At 39.5% G+C, this 17,640-nt stretch overlaps 1 protein-coding gene and 1 non-coding gene across 6 annotated transcripts in view; both read right to left on the bottom strand.

Annotated features, from left to right (window-relative positions):
* The window catches only part of Lims1 (LIM zinc finger domain containing 1), a 115,104-nt gene that overhangs the window by 18,380 nt on the left and 79,084 nt on the right, over nucleotides 1-17,640 (bottom strand). For 3 of the 5 annotated variants that reach the window (XM_042695427.1, XM_042695428.1, XM_042695426.1), the window contains exon 2: nucleotides 7,438-7,597. In XM_042695427.1, coding sequence (XP_042551361.1) covers nucleotides 7,438-7,597 — 160 coding nt within the window. Of the gene's footprint in view, nucleotides 1-7,437; nucleotides 7,598-10,447; nucleotides 10,668-17,640 lie in introns of those variants that run through there. The other 2 variants (XM_042695425.1, XM_042695429.1) reach the window with 1 other exon arrangement.
* Nucleotides 1,515-1,706, bottom strand: LOC122121388. The gene has a single exon (XR_006149932.1). It is a non-coding gene; the product is annotated as a U2 spliceosomal RNA (small nuclear RNA).

The raw sequence follows: 17,640 nt of genomic DNA, 5'->3' as shown, positions 1-17,640 counted from the left end.
CAGCAGATAAGCTGGCAGGCTAGTTTTGGAATTTCCTTTTACCACTCTTTTTCTCAGCTTCATTTCTTCCTGAGTAATCAGGATATAGTATAAGAGGAAATTAGTTAAGAAATGGTTTTGTTAATGACCTTTCCATTAACCTACTCACTACAATGGCTCTTTGTTCATCCATTTTGTAATAGGGAAAAAAGGAATACTTTTGGGAAAACCAAAAAAGGAGAGAAATATGAGATTAATGGAGAACCCAGCCATGACTGTCAGGCGGAGCTGGCAGCACACCAGGTCCTCATCTAGGTCCTGCTTCTTGGCTCAGTCCATCTCAGCTTGGAATAGTTCTGGAATTGCATCACTCTGTGACTACTGGTTCTGATTTACTTCAAAATGAATTTGCTTAAGGGAAAAATTTAGATATTCCTTTCACTGGAGATAATCAAGATGCCATAAAGCCAGGCTTAGGAACTACTACAATTGGTGTCAGGGCCTGTGACTGAACGGGAATTTCTCTGAGAAATGGCATTTATTAGCCTTTCCTAACCACCACTGATTTGGTGGCTTTACAAAAAAATCTTTACATGCATTGGAGGATAATTGGAGATACTGAAAACTTAGAGTAACCATCACAGATGCACATTTTTCTTTGAGTCAAACTACAAAGTTTCAATATCAGTAATAACTTATAGCCCATAAATTTATATAATCTTTGGCTTTGTCTGAAATGATTACAGGAACCATAATTTCACCAAAATTTACTACAAAACATATTCCTGGTACCAGAATAAAGTGTGATCTAAGAGCATGCCATATGTTGTGGGCTTTCCATACATATGGTAGGATGAGGGTTTGAACTCAGGGCCTCATACTTGCTATCAGAACGTACCATGAGACACACCACTAGCTCCTTTTTTGCAGTGGTTATTTTGAGACTGGGTCTCACTTTTTGCTCAGGTCTGGGCTTGGACTTTGACCCTTCTGTTTTATACTTTATTGCCATAGCTGAGATGACAGATGTATAACAGTAAACCCAGATTATTCCATTGAGATGAAATCTTGGAACTTTTCTGTGTGGGCTGACCTGGAACTGTGATACTCTTGATCTCAGCCTCTCTGTAGTTGAGATGTTGGGTATAAGCCACTGCACTGGCCATAAGTGAATAAGCAAAAACAGCAGTGACAGCTATGTAAGAGAAAATCATGTCAAATTATAAAATACAAGTAAACCATTTCACTTCCAGAGATGCTGGTGATACATTATAATATAAGGTGGGCAAAGGTCTCACTTTGGTCATTAAGCCCAACCCAAATTCAACAGAAAGAATATTGCTTTTAGAAGTGAGTTCTAAATGAGTTAATCCTTTTAACATTCTAGAGATGTACTTGAAATATGTAATCATTATTTGTAGCTATGTAGGTTCCAGGTTCACGGCTAATAGTTAATGAGCAGTTGCTTGCATTGGGAGGATGTTGCCAAAGCTGGGTATACAGACCTTCCAAACTTTTAGAACTGTGATGGTAGAATGGGATGCACCATTCTTAGAGATACTTTCATACTAGGTTAATGGGTACAGTGGATAGAGCAAACCCTTTTTCCACTTCTCTGTTCCAAAATCTATTTAATAATTGCCTTTGGATAGAGGAAGTATGAAAGAATAAATTGACAAAAATAGGTACTATATTTGAACTTATGTCAAAGAGGCCAACAAAGTGGTGTAAACTTTTAATTAAGAAATGATATGCCAATTGCTACAAGTTATTATATTAAAATCCCAATTAGATATATTAGACTCTAACTTTAATATGTTACTAAATATGAAAACATTTAGGAATGTATCACAAAACCATCTCATAACTGTAACTCCTCTACTGCTCCTCCCAGAAAGTCAGATCAAGAACTATCCTCACAAATACTTAAAGGCAAACACCAAAGTTGTAGCAAATTGAAAGTTAAAAGTCTGCAACTTATTTTCAAATAATTTGGCAGAAGATAAATGTGGTGTGTTGATGAGAGAGTTATAAGTTATATGATGATCACTGTACTAATGTTTCAATTTTCCTGTCCGTTTTTAAATGTTCAAATACAAAACAAGGTTATTCAACAACTCAGAATGGCTTTCATGATCATATTTAATCAATGTTCAACACATGGTACTGGGAGCACGTCAAGACTTAGGAAACTGACTAAACTGATGGCGGGGGGGGGGGGGGGTGTTCTCACAATTGGACTTTCTAACTTCCATTTAAGAATGCATTTCGGGGGCTGGGAAGTTGGCTCAATAGTAGAGTTCTTGCCTCGCATGCATGAGGCCTTGAGTTCGATTCCTCAGCACCACACAAGCAGAAAAAAAAACGCAAGTGGTGCTGTGGCTCAAGTGGGAGGGTGCTAGCCTTGAGCTGAAGAGCTGAGGGACAGTGCCCAGGCTCCAGTTCAGCCCTTATGACCAAAACAAATACAAAAAACACAAAAATGCATTTCTTCCAGTTACTTGCACTGTCCACTGATAGGATAAAGTTTAAATGAGTAACAAGGTTCTGACATACAGCTTGACAATGTTTAAGTTAGGAAATGATTAACTTAGTTCTCAATTAATATATTAGCATTTTATTTTGTGACTATGCCATCCAAGCACTATAAATACCAATCATCTATTAGACATGTACTATATCAACTAAATTAATACTAGAAATACAAAGTGCTGTGTGGATTCTGAGAAGATACATAAATGAAACAGATGGGATTAGACTGTGAACACCATATAATAATAAATGCCTTTGTTAAAGATGACAGAACCTGTAGAGCACAGGAATCAGTAAATGCTTCCTTGCATTCCTTAACGGGGATGATATCTATCTTAATAACACTTTTCAGTTCCATGTTTGGGGAAAAAAGTCACAATGAGTCAAAGCCAATATAGGTAATAACCCTGATAACTGTTTTCTCTCTAAAAAAAACTGCAGATGAACCAGAAATACCTGTGTTCTTATCTCCAGATAAGGACATAGTAAATGGGTAGGAAATAAGGGTCACATTCCAGGCTTGTCTTTGTGGGCAGAATGTCCTGACTAAAAGTATCAGAACTTCCACACTGAAAAGTGAGTCACACTTTCCAAGGCAGAACTCATATGTCTTTGTTGTTGTATTTTTGAGACATCATTTCACTGTGTAGCCAAAGTTGGCCTTGACTGCACTATCTTCCTGTCTCAGCCCCTCAGGAGCTGGGATTGCAGGCATATGCCTCTACATCTGGCTCATCTATAAGTCTTCAGAGCTAGTTTACCAGGTGAAAAAAAGTTAAGTACTGGAAAAAGATTCTTCCTTCTTTTTTTGTGTGTGTGTGCAAGGGATAGAACCTAGAGCTTATGCTTGCTAAGCAAGGGCACTACCACTGAGCTATCTTGCCAGCTGTGCCTGTATCATTATACAAAGACTGATACATGTAAGTGATGTTTCAAATACTAACCAAATAAGGTAATTCAAACTTCCACTTTTGGAAAACATTTTATTGTTGGACATCACTGAAAATGCAGGTTATTTGTGTTTGATGCTATGGGTAGCTTTTTCTCTTAATATTATTTAACCAAAAGTAAAATTCTTATTTCCACTTGCAGGTTTTCAAATCCCTGACTTGGATAAGAAGCTTAAATAATAAACATTACACCTAAAATAGCAATCTTCTTTAGATCCCAGGAAGCTTAAATTGGCAATAACTCATTAATGGCCCAGGCCTGGGATTCATAACATCTTTGGAGAAATACTGGAGAAGTATTTATAGTCTAGAAGTGAAGGGGAGTAAGGAGTAGGCAGGATGACAAGTATGAGTCATGCTTTATTCTGTTCTGCCTAAGGCCATTTCTGAACCTTTCCTTCTGATCAAACACAAGTGGCCTTGTAGCTGACAGGACCACATGCAAAAGGAGGCATGTAGGAGGCAGCCATTCTGGCTGATAAAGATAGTATAACATCAGCATTCATTCCAAAATGGCAGGCAAAAAGACAATAAAGGAGAGAGTTGAAGAGAGGGTACTCTCCTAGGGAACACGTAGGGAATTAAGAAAGCAGCTGGTGCACTGGACATTGATCAAAATGAACTAAGCAACTCAATGGCAGTGATGGGAGGGAGGGAACAAGTGGGAAAGAGGGAACAGCTGATGGTATGCAAAATATATCACCCAATGTGAAAGAAATAACTGTATTGTCAAAGCTCATAGAACTCATAAATGTTATAGACCACGATAGACAATTTGCCCCATGAAAGTTAGAATGTGTTTGTGACTTTAACTAAGCATCACCATCCCACAATACTGTGAAATTTGAGAAATTATGTAATCAATCACAATATAGAATTTGGGGGGGAAAAGAAGAAAGAAAAAAAGCAGCTGGGCAGAGCAGTGCCTGCCTCTTCTCTGAGCTCCTGAGGCACCATCTTGATGCCGTTGCTTAACCATCATGTCTCTAGTAATACCTTACCTTTGAAAAGACCATACTGGGTAATAGAGACCAAAGCAGGGCCTAATACCTTTCACAAATCTACTTTTTTTTTATCACAAATATTTCAACCACTCTAGGAGGAAAAGAAGAAAAACAAGGATTCATAGGGTATGAAGACTAATGATCCTTCTGGAGCTATATTTCTAGGACCTTCCCATATGCTTTAGAGTCTGCAGTGAGTTCCTGTGATTTCATGCTGTCTCAGTATACGCTGTACTATAAGCTGGATTTATACCTGAAGTTAAGAGCAGTCACCTTAGACACAGGCTCCAGTTCTTTCTGACTTGTTTCTCAGTGTGATGATGCAGACAAGAGTGGGCTGCTGACTCCAACATCCTGTATGGACTGTGCAGATTTATATGCCTACTTTATCAATGGCCAGGCATAGCAGTAATCCCAATGCCTGGAGATAGAGACAGGAAGACTGCAAGTTTAAGGGTAGCTTGGGAGCCAGGCGCTGGTGGCTCACACCTGTAATCCTAGCTACTCAGGTGGCTGAGATCTGAGGATAGCGGTTCAAAGCCAGCCAGGCAAGAAAGTCTATGAGACTCTTATCTCCAATAAACCACCAGAAAACTGGAAGTGGCGCTGTGGCTCAAGTGGTAGAGCACTCACCTTGAGCTGAAGAGATGAGGGATGGAGCCCAGGCCCAGAGTTCAAGCCCCATGACCGATTTAAAAATTTTAAAAAAAAGGGTAGCTTGAGCTACATAGTGGGTTTGAGGTCACACAATTAAAATTCCCCATGGGAGGCTTATTTGGATAATACCTGTACTTCCCTTCTTCTGACTGTGAACCTTGACCTGTGCTCACGTGGCCTCAAGATGTATATAAATAATAAAAGCCTTATTTCTATCTTGTGCCTCCTTTAATTCATGTTAAAACAGTCTCATCTCCTTCCAGCACATTACTAGTGTGGCTGAGTGCCTTTTACCACAGCTAAGCAGGTCCTTAGTAAGTCAGTTTCCCCAAGCTGAATAATGGCAACTGCTAACAGCAATCTCTTTTCTCATCCTGTTGCCCCAGTCTGTAGGATTCTTTACCAATTGCAGTCTGTGCCACTATGCACACCTTGGGAAGCCTTCTGTCCTTCTTTCTCTTCCTGCTGTTAGATACTAGCCTATTCTTCTCCTGTGCCACTCCATGACTGTTGCTTCCCATATCCATCTCCAAGGCAATCATCCTTAACTAAAAGATTTCTGCTGCCTTGTTAAGTGTTAGGAAGAACTGGAAGAAAAGACGACATCCTTATCTGCTGTTGAGGCTTTTAAAATAGGAAATGTGTGTTTCTAGGACAGAAGGAACTAGTGAATAGACCTGCATTCCCTGAATGAACTCTCAAATTTACTTTTCAGAGTTATATCTCTAACACACATGCTACCTCCCATGTCTCATGTACTCATGAGTAGATGACTGTCTACAAGCTGGCCTGGAACTGTACTTGCAGGATCATTTCTTTGGGAAAATGTTGCCTCAGTGGTGAACAGTTAACTTACAAATGGCATTTCTAAACTACCTTTCCTTCCTCAGAAATGGTATATAAGATAGGGAAATCTATATATCTGGTAGCCAAAAAAATAAAATCAAACAGCAGCCATCTTTGGCTGTAACAGAATCCTATATACATATATTACCCTATAGCAAGACATAAATACATATACATACATGCATACATACACAAATATGTAAGTAGCAAGTAAACAAAGTAAATCACTAAACTGATCCCTCTTTCACTCATACAATGTAACACTCTCATCTTCATTTATACCATTTTTACTAGCCTTCCTAGACTACCTGCCAAAATGTATGTTTAGTATGAGAAAAAGTTACAATAATGGTGAAATATTGAATATGACACAAAGGACGTAGAGATCATGTGGTAACACCGAGGATCAAGAAGAACACACATTTAGAAAAGAACTCAAGAAGGGCTGGGAATGGGGCTTAGTGGCAGAGTGCTTGCCTAGCATGCATGAAACCATGGGTTCAATTCCTCAGTACCACATACACAGAAAAAGCCAGAAGTGGTACTGAGACTCAAGTGGTAGAATGCTAAACTTGAGCAAAAGAAGCCCAGGGACAGGGACAGTGTCCATGCCCTGAGTTCAAGCTCCAGGGCTGGCAAAAAACAAAACAAAACAAAACTCAAGATACCTAGAAAAGCTAAACATAGTGCTGTTCCCTAATACTCACTTCCAATATTTTTGTTTGTTTATGTCAATCATGGCGCTTAAACTCGGGGCCTGGGCATTGTCCCTGAGTTCTTTTTGCTTAAGGTTAGTGCTCTATCACTTTGAGCCACAGCACTGCTTCCAGTTTTCTAGTAGTTAATTGGAAATAAGAGTTTCACAGACTTTCCTACCCAGGCTGGCTTTGAACCACAATCCTCATATCTCAGCCTCCTGAGTAGCTAGGATTACAGGTGTGAGCCACCTGTGCCCAACTTTATTTTCCATATATATACATATACATAAAATAACTGCATGAAAGCTCTTGTGCATGACTGGAAGGCTATACAGTAGATCACTTAGACTTTACTTCAGGGAGAATATCCAGTGGTATCCTGAGAAGGAGACACAAATATGGGAGTTGGCAAGATCTATACAGGAGCAAACATATAGGTGCCTATGTACAAAAGCCAGAGATACTGCAGCTATAGACTGTTATTTGGAACAGAAATGCTTATGTCTGATAGGCAGAGTTGCAAAATACTGTGGATTCTGAAACAGGAAAATAAATGAGCAATGCAAATGCTGGTGTCTAAAATGGCATCCTATCTGAGCTATAAATTATGTGTTTCTTTACACACATCATCACTAACCTCAGAGTTACTAAACACCTTGGCAAGCATATGGCACTTCAATCTTTGATAATGAACTTGAGTATGAAAGAGACTCTAGAAAAGAAAGGAAGGAACAGAGATGATGCCTCTTTGCTCCTGTCCAATGGACCCACCTCATAGAAGAGTCCTTCCGGAAACTGCTGGAAGCATTGAGCACATACAAAGCACTGCTCATGGTATAGCTCACCATTACTGTTCACAATCTTCTCAGCAGGTGCAAAGCCCCCCTTGCAGCGCTCACAAGTAGCACTGGCCAGGGCATTGGCCATGTTGCTGTAACACACAAAAGAGAGCAAGTCAGACTGTTAGTCTTTTTGGAGGCTTAACCCTGGACATAGATTGAACAATTAGATCATAAAACTTGTATTTGGCCTATAAAACCCTGTTGTTTTTGTTTTGTTTTGGATGCTGGTCTTGGGGCTTGAATTCAGGGCCTGGGCGTTGTCTCTGAGCTTTTGTGCTCAAGGACAGTTAATGCCCCACCACTTGAGATACAGCTCCACTATCTAAAGCCCTGTTTTCTTGCCAATCCAACTGTCCGGAGTCTTTTCACACTAGCACCTTACATTCTAAAGTGACCCCCTCCCTCCCGCTTTGATTCTGTCGTTAGCATTTTTAGCATTCTTCTAGTTAATATACCGTGAGTCTTTACTATGCATTTGGGTACCAGGAATGGAAATAAGAAAATAAGAAGTAAAAAATTGTTTTCAGCTTAGTATAGTGGTACAAACCTGTAGCCCCACTTTACTAAAGATTAGGCTGAAGTGGAATTATCACTTGAGCTTGAGAGTTTCAGGTTAGCCCAGACAAATATACTGTGATCCCATCTCCAAGAAAAAAAAAAAAAAAAGGAAGTTTTCCTCAAGGAAAGGTTCCTAGTTGCTTAATTAGAATACCCATGAGACATCTCAAAGTCTCCCTTTTGAGAATGGAATCTAAACTGCATGCCAACTAAATGCCATATCATAACATAAACATAGACTATTCCTTTGAGTATATCTTGTTGAAAGTAAATCCTTATCTCTTAAAAAACAAGCCAAGGTGCCCAGTCCTGGGTGGCAAACCTAGCCCATGCTTCATAAACAAATCTCTACTGTGTCATTTCAGAATGTGTGATGGGGGGAAAATATGTAGTTTCTTTCTGTACAAACAGTGGCAGTTTTGTCGAAGCTCCAAAGTTTTTCTTGGTCAAAATCCACACATAGCTGGGTGTTAGTGGATCATGCCTATAATCCTCGCTATTCAGGAGCCTAAGATCTGAAGATTGTGATTCAAAGCCTGCCTGGACAGGAAAATCCATCAGACTCTTATCTCCAATTTACAACCAGAAGGCCAGAAGTGAAACTGTGGCTCAAAGTGGTAGAGCACTAGCCTTGAACAGAAAAGCTGACAGGCAGTGCCCAGGTCCTGCATTCAAGGTCGATGACCAACCAAAACAAACAAATAAATTCATACCTGTCCCTGAGTGACAAAGCAAGTAAGCCCAACATCTGCCCAATAATTTTCAGAACTGTTTTGATGCTGCTGCTCCTGACAACATGATTAGTTAGTACTTGCAAAAGATTCCTCAAACCTCAGGGATCTTAATGAAACTCTGAACAGGCAGGAGGATTCTGAAATGTCCTAATTTGTTAACAGAGTACAGTTCTCATAGTGTCAGGAAAAAAAAATCCCCTCTTTTTTAACCATATGTTTGTGGTGGCTACATTCATCTATTGCAACAGGCACATATGAGACAGTGTCTTTTATCAACAAACAATAAGATTTGCACAAATGTAAAACAATGCCATTTTTCTCTCTATATTACTAACATGTTAGTAATGCTTTTAAATAAATTTGTAAATATTTGTTATTTTTCTCAGTTTAAATTTCTTATGTATAGTGATAAATGACTTCACTATTCCCCTTCCTCACCCCCACCTCAGCACAGGGAAGATTAAAGTGGTCCCCTGATCAAAATGTTTGATTTCCACTGACCTAGTCATATTCATTAAAACATAGACTTCATACTCAAGTTCAAATACTCACACAGAATTAGCAAAATAGACACATTACAAAAACAAGTACAGAGTTATTTCACACTGGAAAAATGGACTGGCCTAGAGATAATGTGATAACATATTTTTCATGAAGTATTCTTCTTAGAGTAACAAAGGAGGGAAAAGGAAATGCTATCATCTTGTCTTCCTACTGAACACTTTTCTTTCCTCTTTTATCTTGACCTCCTGGAATAGTGCACTTTTTAAACAATCAGTTTTTTACATTTTTTATTATTATATCTTTAAGTAGTTGTCCAAAGAAGCTCCCATTCTACAAAACAGGTTAAACAATCAATTTTATAATTAATACTACATATGATAGATGGTATATCTTAAAACAGTGACAGTTATGGCTGTCATCAGTTTATTTATAATTAACTGGCTAACTTTTCAGGTAACAATTTTCACTAAGAAGTGTTGATAATAAGAAATACATGGGGATAGATGTGTTTATGTAAAAGCCTTAATATGAAATTCTAACGAGCCTCTCATGATTGATTTTGTAGATCTACTTCTACCTATTAATCTCACATAGGAAGCAGCAGCAATCCAGCTATCTATTATTTTCATTTTATAATCATATGTGAGACAAGTTTTCTGCTCCTTAAATACAGCAATGTATAAAATCCAAAAATCATCTTGAGAATTTATTTAGTAAAATATTGGTTACAGAGTTAAGTCTTCAACAAAAAATGTTGATCTTGAATAAACTTGGCCTTATCTTCAAGAAGTTCGAGCGTATACATTTTTCCTATTGTAAATCCTGACAATAAAAATTCTCCTTTTCCCCTAAGACATAATGAAAATGTACTGTTATTGGGAAACTACTAAAGACAAGGACTTTCTACTACTCTTATGATGACAACACTTTCCTTCTCCTTTGAGAAAGGAAATCTTCCAGTAAAATCTTACAAGGCAACCTGTTGGCTGGAGGCTGTATTATGAGCCATTCCCAGGGTCCACAGATCCCCCATGAAAAGCCCTGCTACATAAAATAACATTAGATATATCAAAACTGCTAGGGAAATGAGAGCTGAAAATCTTGAGATCCAGAAGAAGGAATTCCAGGAAGGGGGAGACTCACAATTTTGCATAAAAGTCACAAAACTCCTTGTAGACTTTGACATCACTGTGCCTGCGCTGCAGTTTGGACACAGCCCTCTCATCTTCATTCCCATTAGCTTCGTGGACACTGTTAAGAACTGTCGGGGGGATCTCTTCATTCTCCGGGATAGCATAGGGGCGCATTCGGCTAGAGAAGGCCATGGTGGGTGCTGAGAGCTCCAGAGCTCAGGGATCAGAGCAGCAGGGCGCAAAGGCAGTAGGAACAATACCCAGACCTCCGGGCTTCCTAGCCAGGGTCACTCCCACTGTTCCCATGCACGTCAGTCAGCTGCCAGGGTCACTACTGACGCGCTTCATGTTAAGAGCTCAGCTGTAAAGTACTCAGCAGCACAGTAGTCTGAGTTTACTGCGGCTTCCTCGAAGTTCTAAAAAACATTCCACAGAGTAGTCACAGTCTTTTGGAACAGCATCCCCACAGATTGTGACCATAAACACTACTGCAGAAGAAGATGGCTGCTCTATAGGCCCTCAAGAGAAATAAATTTCTGTATGTCCTAGGTATTTGTCATCAGGCAAAGCCAACACTGTTCTCGTTCAATTTCAGAGAGCATAGAATCTTTTGGAGAGCTTGCTGGACATCCATCACAAGCTTTCAGTGAGACTGATGCTGCTGGCACCTGATCTGTGTTCTCACAATCCCAGGGTGTGAATGTTAACTATGCAAAGAATCAGCAAACTCCTGAACATTTAAGTGCAGTTTTGCCTTCTCTTATTGTTGCTCCTAGGACACAGCAAGAATTCAGTAAAGGTTTCAATGAATAGATATAAGTAGAAATAGGAACAAGATGGAGTTTAATTTTAACTCTCTTCTACTTAGCCTCAGCTAATCCTGTAACAGGTGAAACAGGGCTTCTTAATCTTATCCTAATAGGAAGCTATCATATGCTCTGGCTTCCTTGCTATATTCAGTTCACAGTACTGTTTCATAATTGTGTTAGCAATGACGATGACAATGATGATGTAGCACTAGTGGCCACAAAAGAGCCTACCCATTATCTTTCCAAGACCTCTTAGCATGGTGAGCTGTCCCATCTAAAGCAAGAGACAAAGGGAAACTTGTGAAGATTTTACAGAAACTTGGAGGTTCACACCTGTAATCCTAACTACTCAGGAGGCTGAGATCTGAGAATCACTGCTTGAAGTCAGCCCAGCAGGAAAGTCCATGAGACGTTTATCTCCAATTAACCAACAACCTCTTGTGGTTCAAGAGGTAAAGTGCAAGCCTCGAGGAAAAAACAAAACAAAAACTCAGGACAGTGCCCAGGCCCTGAGTTCAGGAACAGGTAACTGATGGACAACATAGGTCACACTGTTGGCAGGAGAGCCACAAAACTAGCAGCAGGCAAGCAGCATGCAGTTGAGACTCAAGCAACAACAATAAGCAATAATACCGACGTCTACAGGGGCTTCAAGTCCCATCACTTAACCCTATGACAGAGTATTATTTATATCAGGCACAAAGTGACTGAACAGCTAATAAATAGGTGATGAATCACAATTTAATTCTAAGTAATCTGATTCTAGAACTTATACAAGAACTCGTATATGAGAAAATAGCTAAACGGAATCAGAGAAGCAAAACAGGTGAGCTAGAAATAAATACAAAATAGAAAGCAGAAAACAAGACCCCCATTTTAAATCTTGAAGATAACAGAGCATGGTCAGAAATTCAAAGGCTATGGGCTACATTGACCCAAAAGCCCGAGACTGATTGCTAATGGACCAGGGGAATTAGCAATTTTAAATAGAAAGCAAGTAACTTCATGGCTCAGGCTTACATTTTTTCCTTTCTACTTATCGACACTTCTTATCTTTAGCTTTCTTTTTATGATAACAATGTAAAAAAGAGGAAAGAGTGAATCAAACCAACAGTGGTAGGTTAACTACAAAACACTCCTGAGGTATCTCCTCAAGACACAGACCTAGCCCAGTGTGCAGAGACTTCTTTCCTGTTATTTCTGCCAGTTACTCTGGAACAATAGAAAAGTCCCTCCAATTCTGCCATTCCTAACACAATAAATAATAATGGCAGATATTGGTTTTTTCCACATGTATAATTCCATTGTTTAAAGAATATTACACCTGTAATCCTAGCTACTCAGGAGGCTAAGCTCTCTTCTGAGGATCACAGTTCAAAGCCAGCCCGGGCAAGGAAAGTCTGTGAGACTCTTATCTCCAATAAACCACCAGAAAACTGGAAGTGGCACTGTGGCTCAAGTGGTAGAGTGCTTGCCTTGAGCTGAAGAGCTCAAGGCCCAGGACCAGAGTTCAAGCCTCACAACTGACAAAATAAATAAATAAATAAATTCACATATGGAATTCTACAGTAGAAGATGTCTTAAGATTGGTGTTGTTTTTTTTTAAACACAGTATAATACTCCTGAGATCCATCTATGTTGAGATGACAGTGTGGTCCTTTTTTATTGCTGAAATAGTATTCCATTGTACTGATCTATGGTCTAAGTATTCACCTCATTCACCTACTGAATGATATTTAAATACTTCATGCCTTTTTTCAGTTATTTTTTCTTGTTATTATAAAGATGATATACAGAGGTGTTATAGTTATATAGTCTTACAAATAATGAGTGCATTATTTTTGGACAATGTTACTCCTTCCCTTTCCCTCTCCTAGTTTTTCCCTATTGTCTCCACAAGTTGTATAATTCATATTCAACATAGTATCTAGTGAATACCACTGCTGTATTTGCTTATCCTTTGTCCCTCCATTTCTGTGTCCCCTTTACCCTCCCAAAGACAGATAAACAAAACAAAATATAACAAAAACAACAACAAAGAAAAAAACCTCGTTTCCATTTCCTGAGTTAATTTCAACAAACATTATTTTATAGAATCAAAGACACACAGACATTGCATTTTTGTGTTCTTCCCCTAAGAGTATCCTCCTTTGGTCTCACTGTGTGTAGACGCCTAGAGCCCTGTTTTCTATAATGGCTGTATTAATTTACATTCCCATCAATACTGCATGAGAGTCCTCCATTTTTTACATTCCCACCAGTGTTTACTTTTCTGTCATTTTGACAAAAGCCATTCTAACTAGGGCACGATGCTATCCTATTTTTATTTTCATTTAGCTAATGTTTAGTGATAGAGACCATATTTTTCATATACTTGTTGGCATTTGTATATCATCTTTGGAGATGCATTTAGGACACTTGCACCAACACCCCCATGTGTGTATCAAACCTATGGCCCTCCATATGTAAAGCACATATCTGCCACTAAGCTACACCTCTGTACATTCTGTGTGTGTGTGTGTGTGTGTGTGTGTGTGTGTTATCTGCCACTAAGCTACACCTCTGTACATTCTGTGTGTGTGTGTGTGTGTGTGTGTGTGTGTGTGTGTTACTGGGGTTTGAACTCAGGGCCTGGGCATTGTCCCTTAATGTTTTTTGTTCAAGACTAGTGCTCTACCACTTGAGCCACAGCTCCTTGTCTGGCTTTTTATTGGTTTATTGGAGATGAGAGTCTCACAGACTTTCCTGCTTGGGCTGCTTCAAACCTCAAATCTCAGATCTCACCTTCCTGAGTAGCTAGAATTACAGGCCTGAGCCACCAGTGCCTAGCACTTTTGTAGTTTCTTAATTTTGGATCTTAAATTTAACATTTGGATCTGTTTTAAGTTGATTTTTGTTTATGGTGAAAGGGAGGGGTCTAGTTTCTTTCTTCAGCACTTGGATATCTAGATTTCCTAGGATCATTTATTGAAGAAATCTTCTCTGATATGTTCTTATTGCCTCTGATGAAAATCAGTTGGTTACAAATCTATAGACTTTTTTTCCTGGATTTTTTATTCTTCTCCACTAGTCTATTTGCTGGTTTTAGGCCAGAGCTGTGTTGTTTTGCTTACTACTACTTTGTAGTACTTGTATGTGCGTGCATGTGTGTGTGCACGCGCATGTGCACATGCATGCCACGTGCCTAAGCTTCAACTCAGGGCCAGAGCACTCTCCCTTAGCTTTTACATTCAAGGATGGTGCTCTACCACTTTCTGCTTTTTACTGGTTGATTGGAGGAAAGAGTCTCAGAGTGTTCTGCCAGGGCTGGCTTCAAGCTGAGATCCTCAGAAATCAGTCTCCTGAGTATCTAGGATTATGGATGTGAACCACTAATGCCTGGTTTGTAGTATGTTTTGAAGTCAGTTACTGTACTTCTAGCTTTGTTCTATCTGCTCAGGATTGCTTTAAAGTTTGGGATCTTTGTAATATAGACATTTATATTTTAATGTGAATTTCGTGTTTTCATATGAATTGTATTGAATTTGTAGCCTGCTTTGGGTAGTACGGACAGTTTAGTAATATTCATTCTTCTAATCAATGAATACAGATGTCTTTGTACATTTTTGAGTTATCGTCTTCAGTTTTTCCCATCAGTGTTTTGTAATTTTCATTAGGGAGATTATTCTTTTCCTTGGTTAAATTTATGCCTAGATATTTTCTTCTTTCTTTAAAAAAAACAAAAACAGAATAGGATTGCCAACTTGATTACTTTCCCAGTAATTTCATTATCAGTATAATTTTAAAAAACTATTAATTTTTGCATATTGATCTTGTATCCTGCACCATTATTGAATTCATTGGTAAATTCTAACCATTTTGGGGGTGGATTCTTTTTTTTTGGTTGGTCGTGGATCTTGAACTCTGGGCCTGGGTGCTGTCCCTCAGCTCTTCAGCTCAAGGCTAGTACTCTACCTCTTGAGCCACAGCATTACTTCTGGTTTTCTGGTCATTAATGGGAGGCAAGAGTCTCACAGACTTTCTTGCCTGGGCTGGCTTTGAACTGCAATCCTCAGAGCTCAGCTCCCTGAGTAGCTATGATTACAGGTGTGAGCCACCAGTGCCTGGCGGGGTGAATTCTTAAAACTGTTGTCTACAAACATGGATATAATGCTACCTCCTCCTTTTCTGTTGGGATTTGCTTAAACAGAACTTCTAAGTAACAGTTACTTCAATACAAATTAGCCTTATGATAAAAACTGTTCATGCAGCATGAAAATATTTCACAATGGTTCGTCAGCATAATAGGATTTGTATAGATGTAAAACAGACAGATTTGTGGCTTTGTCTCTTGGTTTATATTTTTTCTAGGTCTCATTCTTTTCTTCTTTCCTTCCTTTCTATTACAGAGAAACATCCTAACTGGAAACCAGAAGGAGAAAGAGGAAGAAGTTCTGAAGGAAGAAAGGATAGGGCCTGAAAGACTAGATCATCTTCTCTTCCATATCTCAGTTTTGTTAGCCTCTCATAAACGCACATGGCAAAGAAATTCTTTGTCTCTTATATGGTGACTAATACAGAAACAATAGAGGTACTAAAGTGAGAATTGAAAGCTAGCAAGGAGGCTTAAAACATATCACCCTCTAATACAATGGTAGTCAACCAACTGTGGGATTTTAGGGGTAACTTACAAGTAAGCTACCCTTCCTTTAAGTAGCTCCTCTGGTAAGTTCTATATCTTCTTGACCAACTTCATCACCATGACCTCAGTCTTTGGGAAATCTAGGTCAAGTCTTAGTCCCATCCATTCTCCTGGATAACCAGAGTATAGAGTTTTCCATTTTATAAACTCATCACTTAGCATTTGTTGTGTATCAAAATCTATCACTGAAGGGTGGAATTGGGGCCCTGGGTCAGTGTGCCTCACACCTTGTTAGGGGCTACTATATATACATGACACAGCTGGTACTGAGTTTGCCTACTTTAGTGTCCTGTACAGATGGCTGCAGAGTTTCAAACTCTACCAGTCTGCAAACTCCATGATTTCAGCCAAAACAAACTTCACCTACAAATGGCCTAAGATAAGTAACCTGCTTAGAGACATAATAGAAAACACTGCAGCTATTTATAGGAGTTCAAACACTTTCAGTCTGCATATGATCATAAGCATAGTCACCAAAATTAAGAAAAAAGCAACAATTTTTTCTTGTTTGTTTCTTTTCTTTTTTTGGGGGGGTCCAGTCGTGGGGCCTGAACTCCGGGCCTGGGCACTGTCCCTCAGCTCTTCAGCTCAAGGCTAGTACTCTACCACTTGAGCCACAGCACTACTTCTGGTTTTTTGAGTGTTTTATTGGAGATAGTCTCAGAACTTTCCATCCTGGGCTGGCTTTGAACAGTGCTCCTCAGATCTCAGCCTCCTGAGTTGCTAGGATTACAAGCCTGAGCCACCAGTGTCTGGTGCGCACGCATGCGCTCTCTCTTCCTCTCTCTCTCTCTCTCTCTCTCTCTCTCTCTCTCTCTCTCGCTGTCCTGGGGCTTGAACTCAGGGCCTGGGCACTGTCCCTGAGCTGCTTTTGCTCAAGGCTAGCACTCTACCACTTGAGCCTCAGCACCACTTCTACTTTTTTATGTGGTACTGAGGAATCAAATCCAGGGCTTCTTGTATGCGAGGCAAGCACTCTACCACTAAGTCACATTCCCAGCCGTATTTTTTTCTTTTTTTTAGGGAATGAATCTAGAGCCTTGCATATGCTAAGGCAAGTGCTCTACCACTAAGTTACACTGATTTTTCCCAGATTACTAAAAACAATACAACTCTGAATTGTAAGTAAAGATAATGGAGCTATAAAGTTCTTTCTTATGTTCCAGCTTTGAGGACAAACACACCGCGTTTTCTTTTAAAAGAAAGAAACAGACAAAGGTTATTCAGAAACGGATATGGATTTATCATCAATATGTCATTTTGGTTTGTATGCTAAAATTGTTTCCTAATTCTTGATTGCATAACCCCCCACCCCCTGCTCAAACAAAGCAAAACAAAACATTACCATAGAAGCATGAGAATGAGAAGAAAAGCACATTTTTCTTCAATTAGCTTAAATGAAACTGCTGCACATTTATTTAATTAATTAGTTTATTTGGGTCCAGGCATGGGGCCTGAACTCTGGGCCTGGGCGCTGTCCATCAGCTCTTCAGCTCAAGGCTAGCGCTCTACCACTTGAACTGCAGTGCCACTTCCGGCTTTTTTCTCTTTGCTTATGTGGTGCTAAGGAATCGAACCCAGGGCCTCATGCATGCAAGGCAAGTGCTCTACCGCTGAGCCTCCTTCCCAGCCTGCACATTTATTATATACTGGAGTTATCAAAGTAGAGCAGAGAAAGGCCAGGTAAAATGGTACATACTTAGCTACTAGAGA

This window comes from Dipodomys spectabilis, unplaced genomic scaffold (assembly GCF_019054845.1).
Source record: "Dipodomys spectabilis isolate Male_0828 unplaced genomic scaffold, ASM1905484v1 ptg000187l, whole genome shotgun sequence".
Classification (NCBI taxonomy): domain Eukaryota; kingdom Metazoa; phylum Chordata; class Mammalia; order Rodentia; family Heteromyidae; genus Dipodomys; species Dipodomys spectabilis.
Note: the sequence above shows the minus strand (reverse complement) of the source record. Positions and strands in the feature narration are given on the sequence as shown.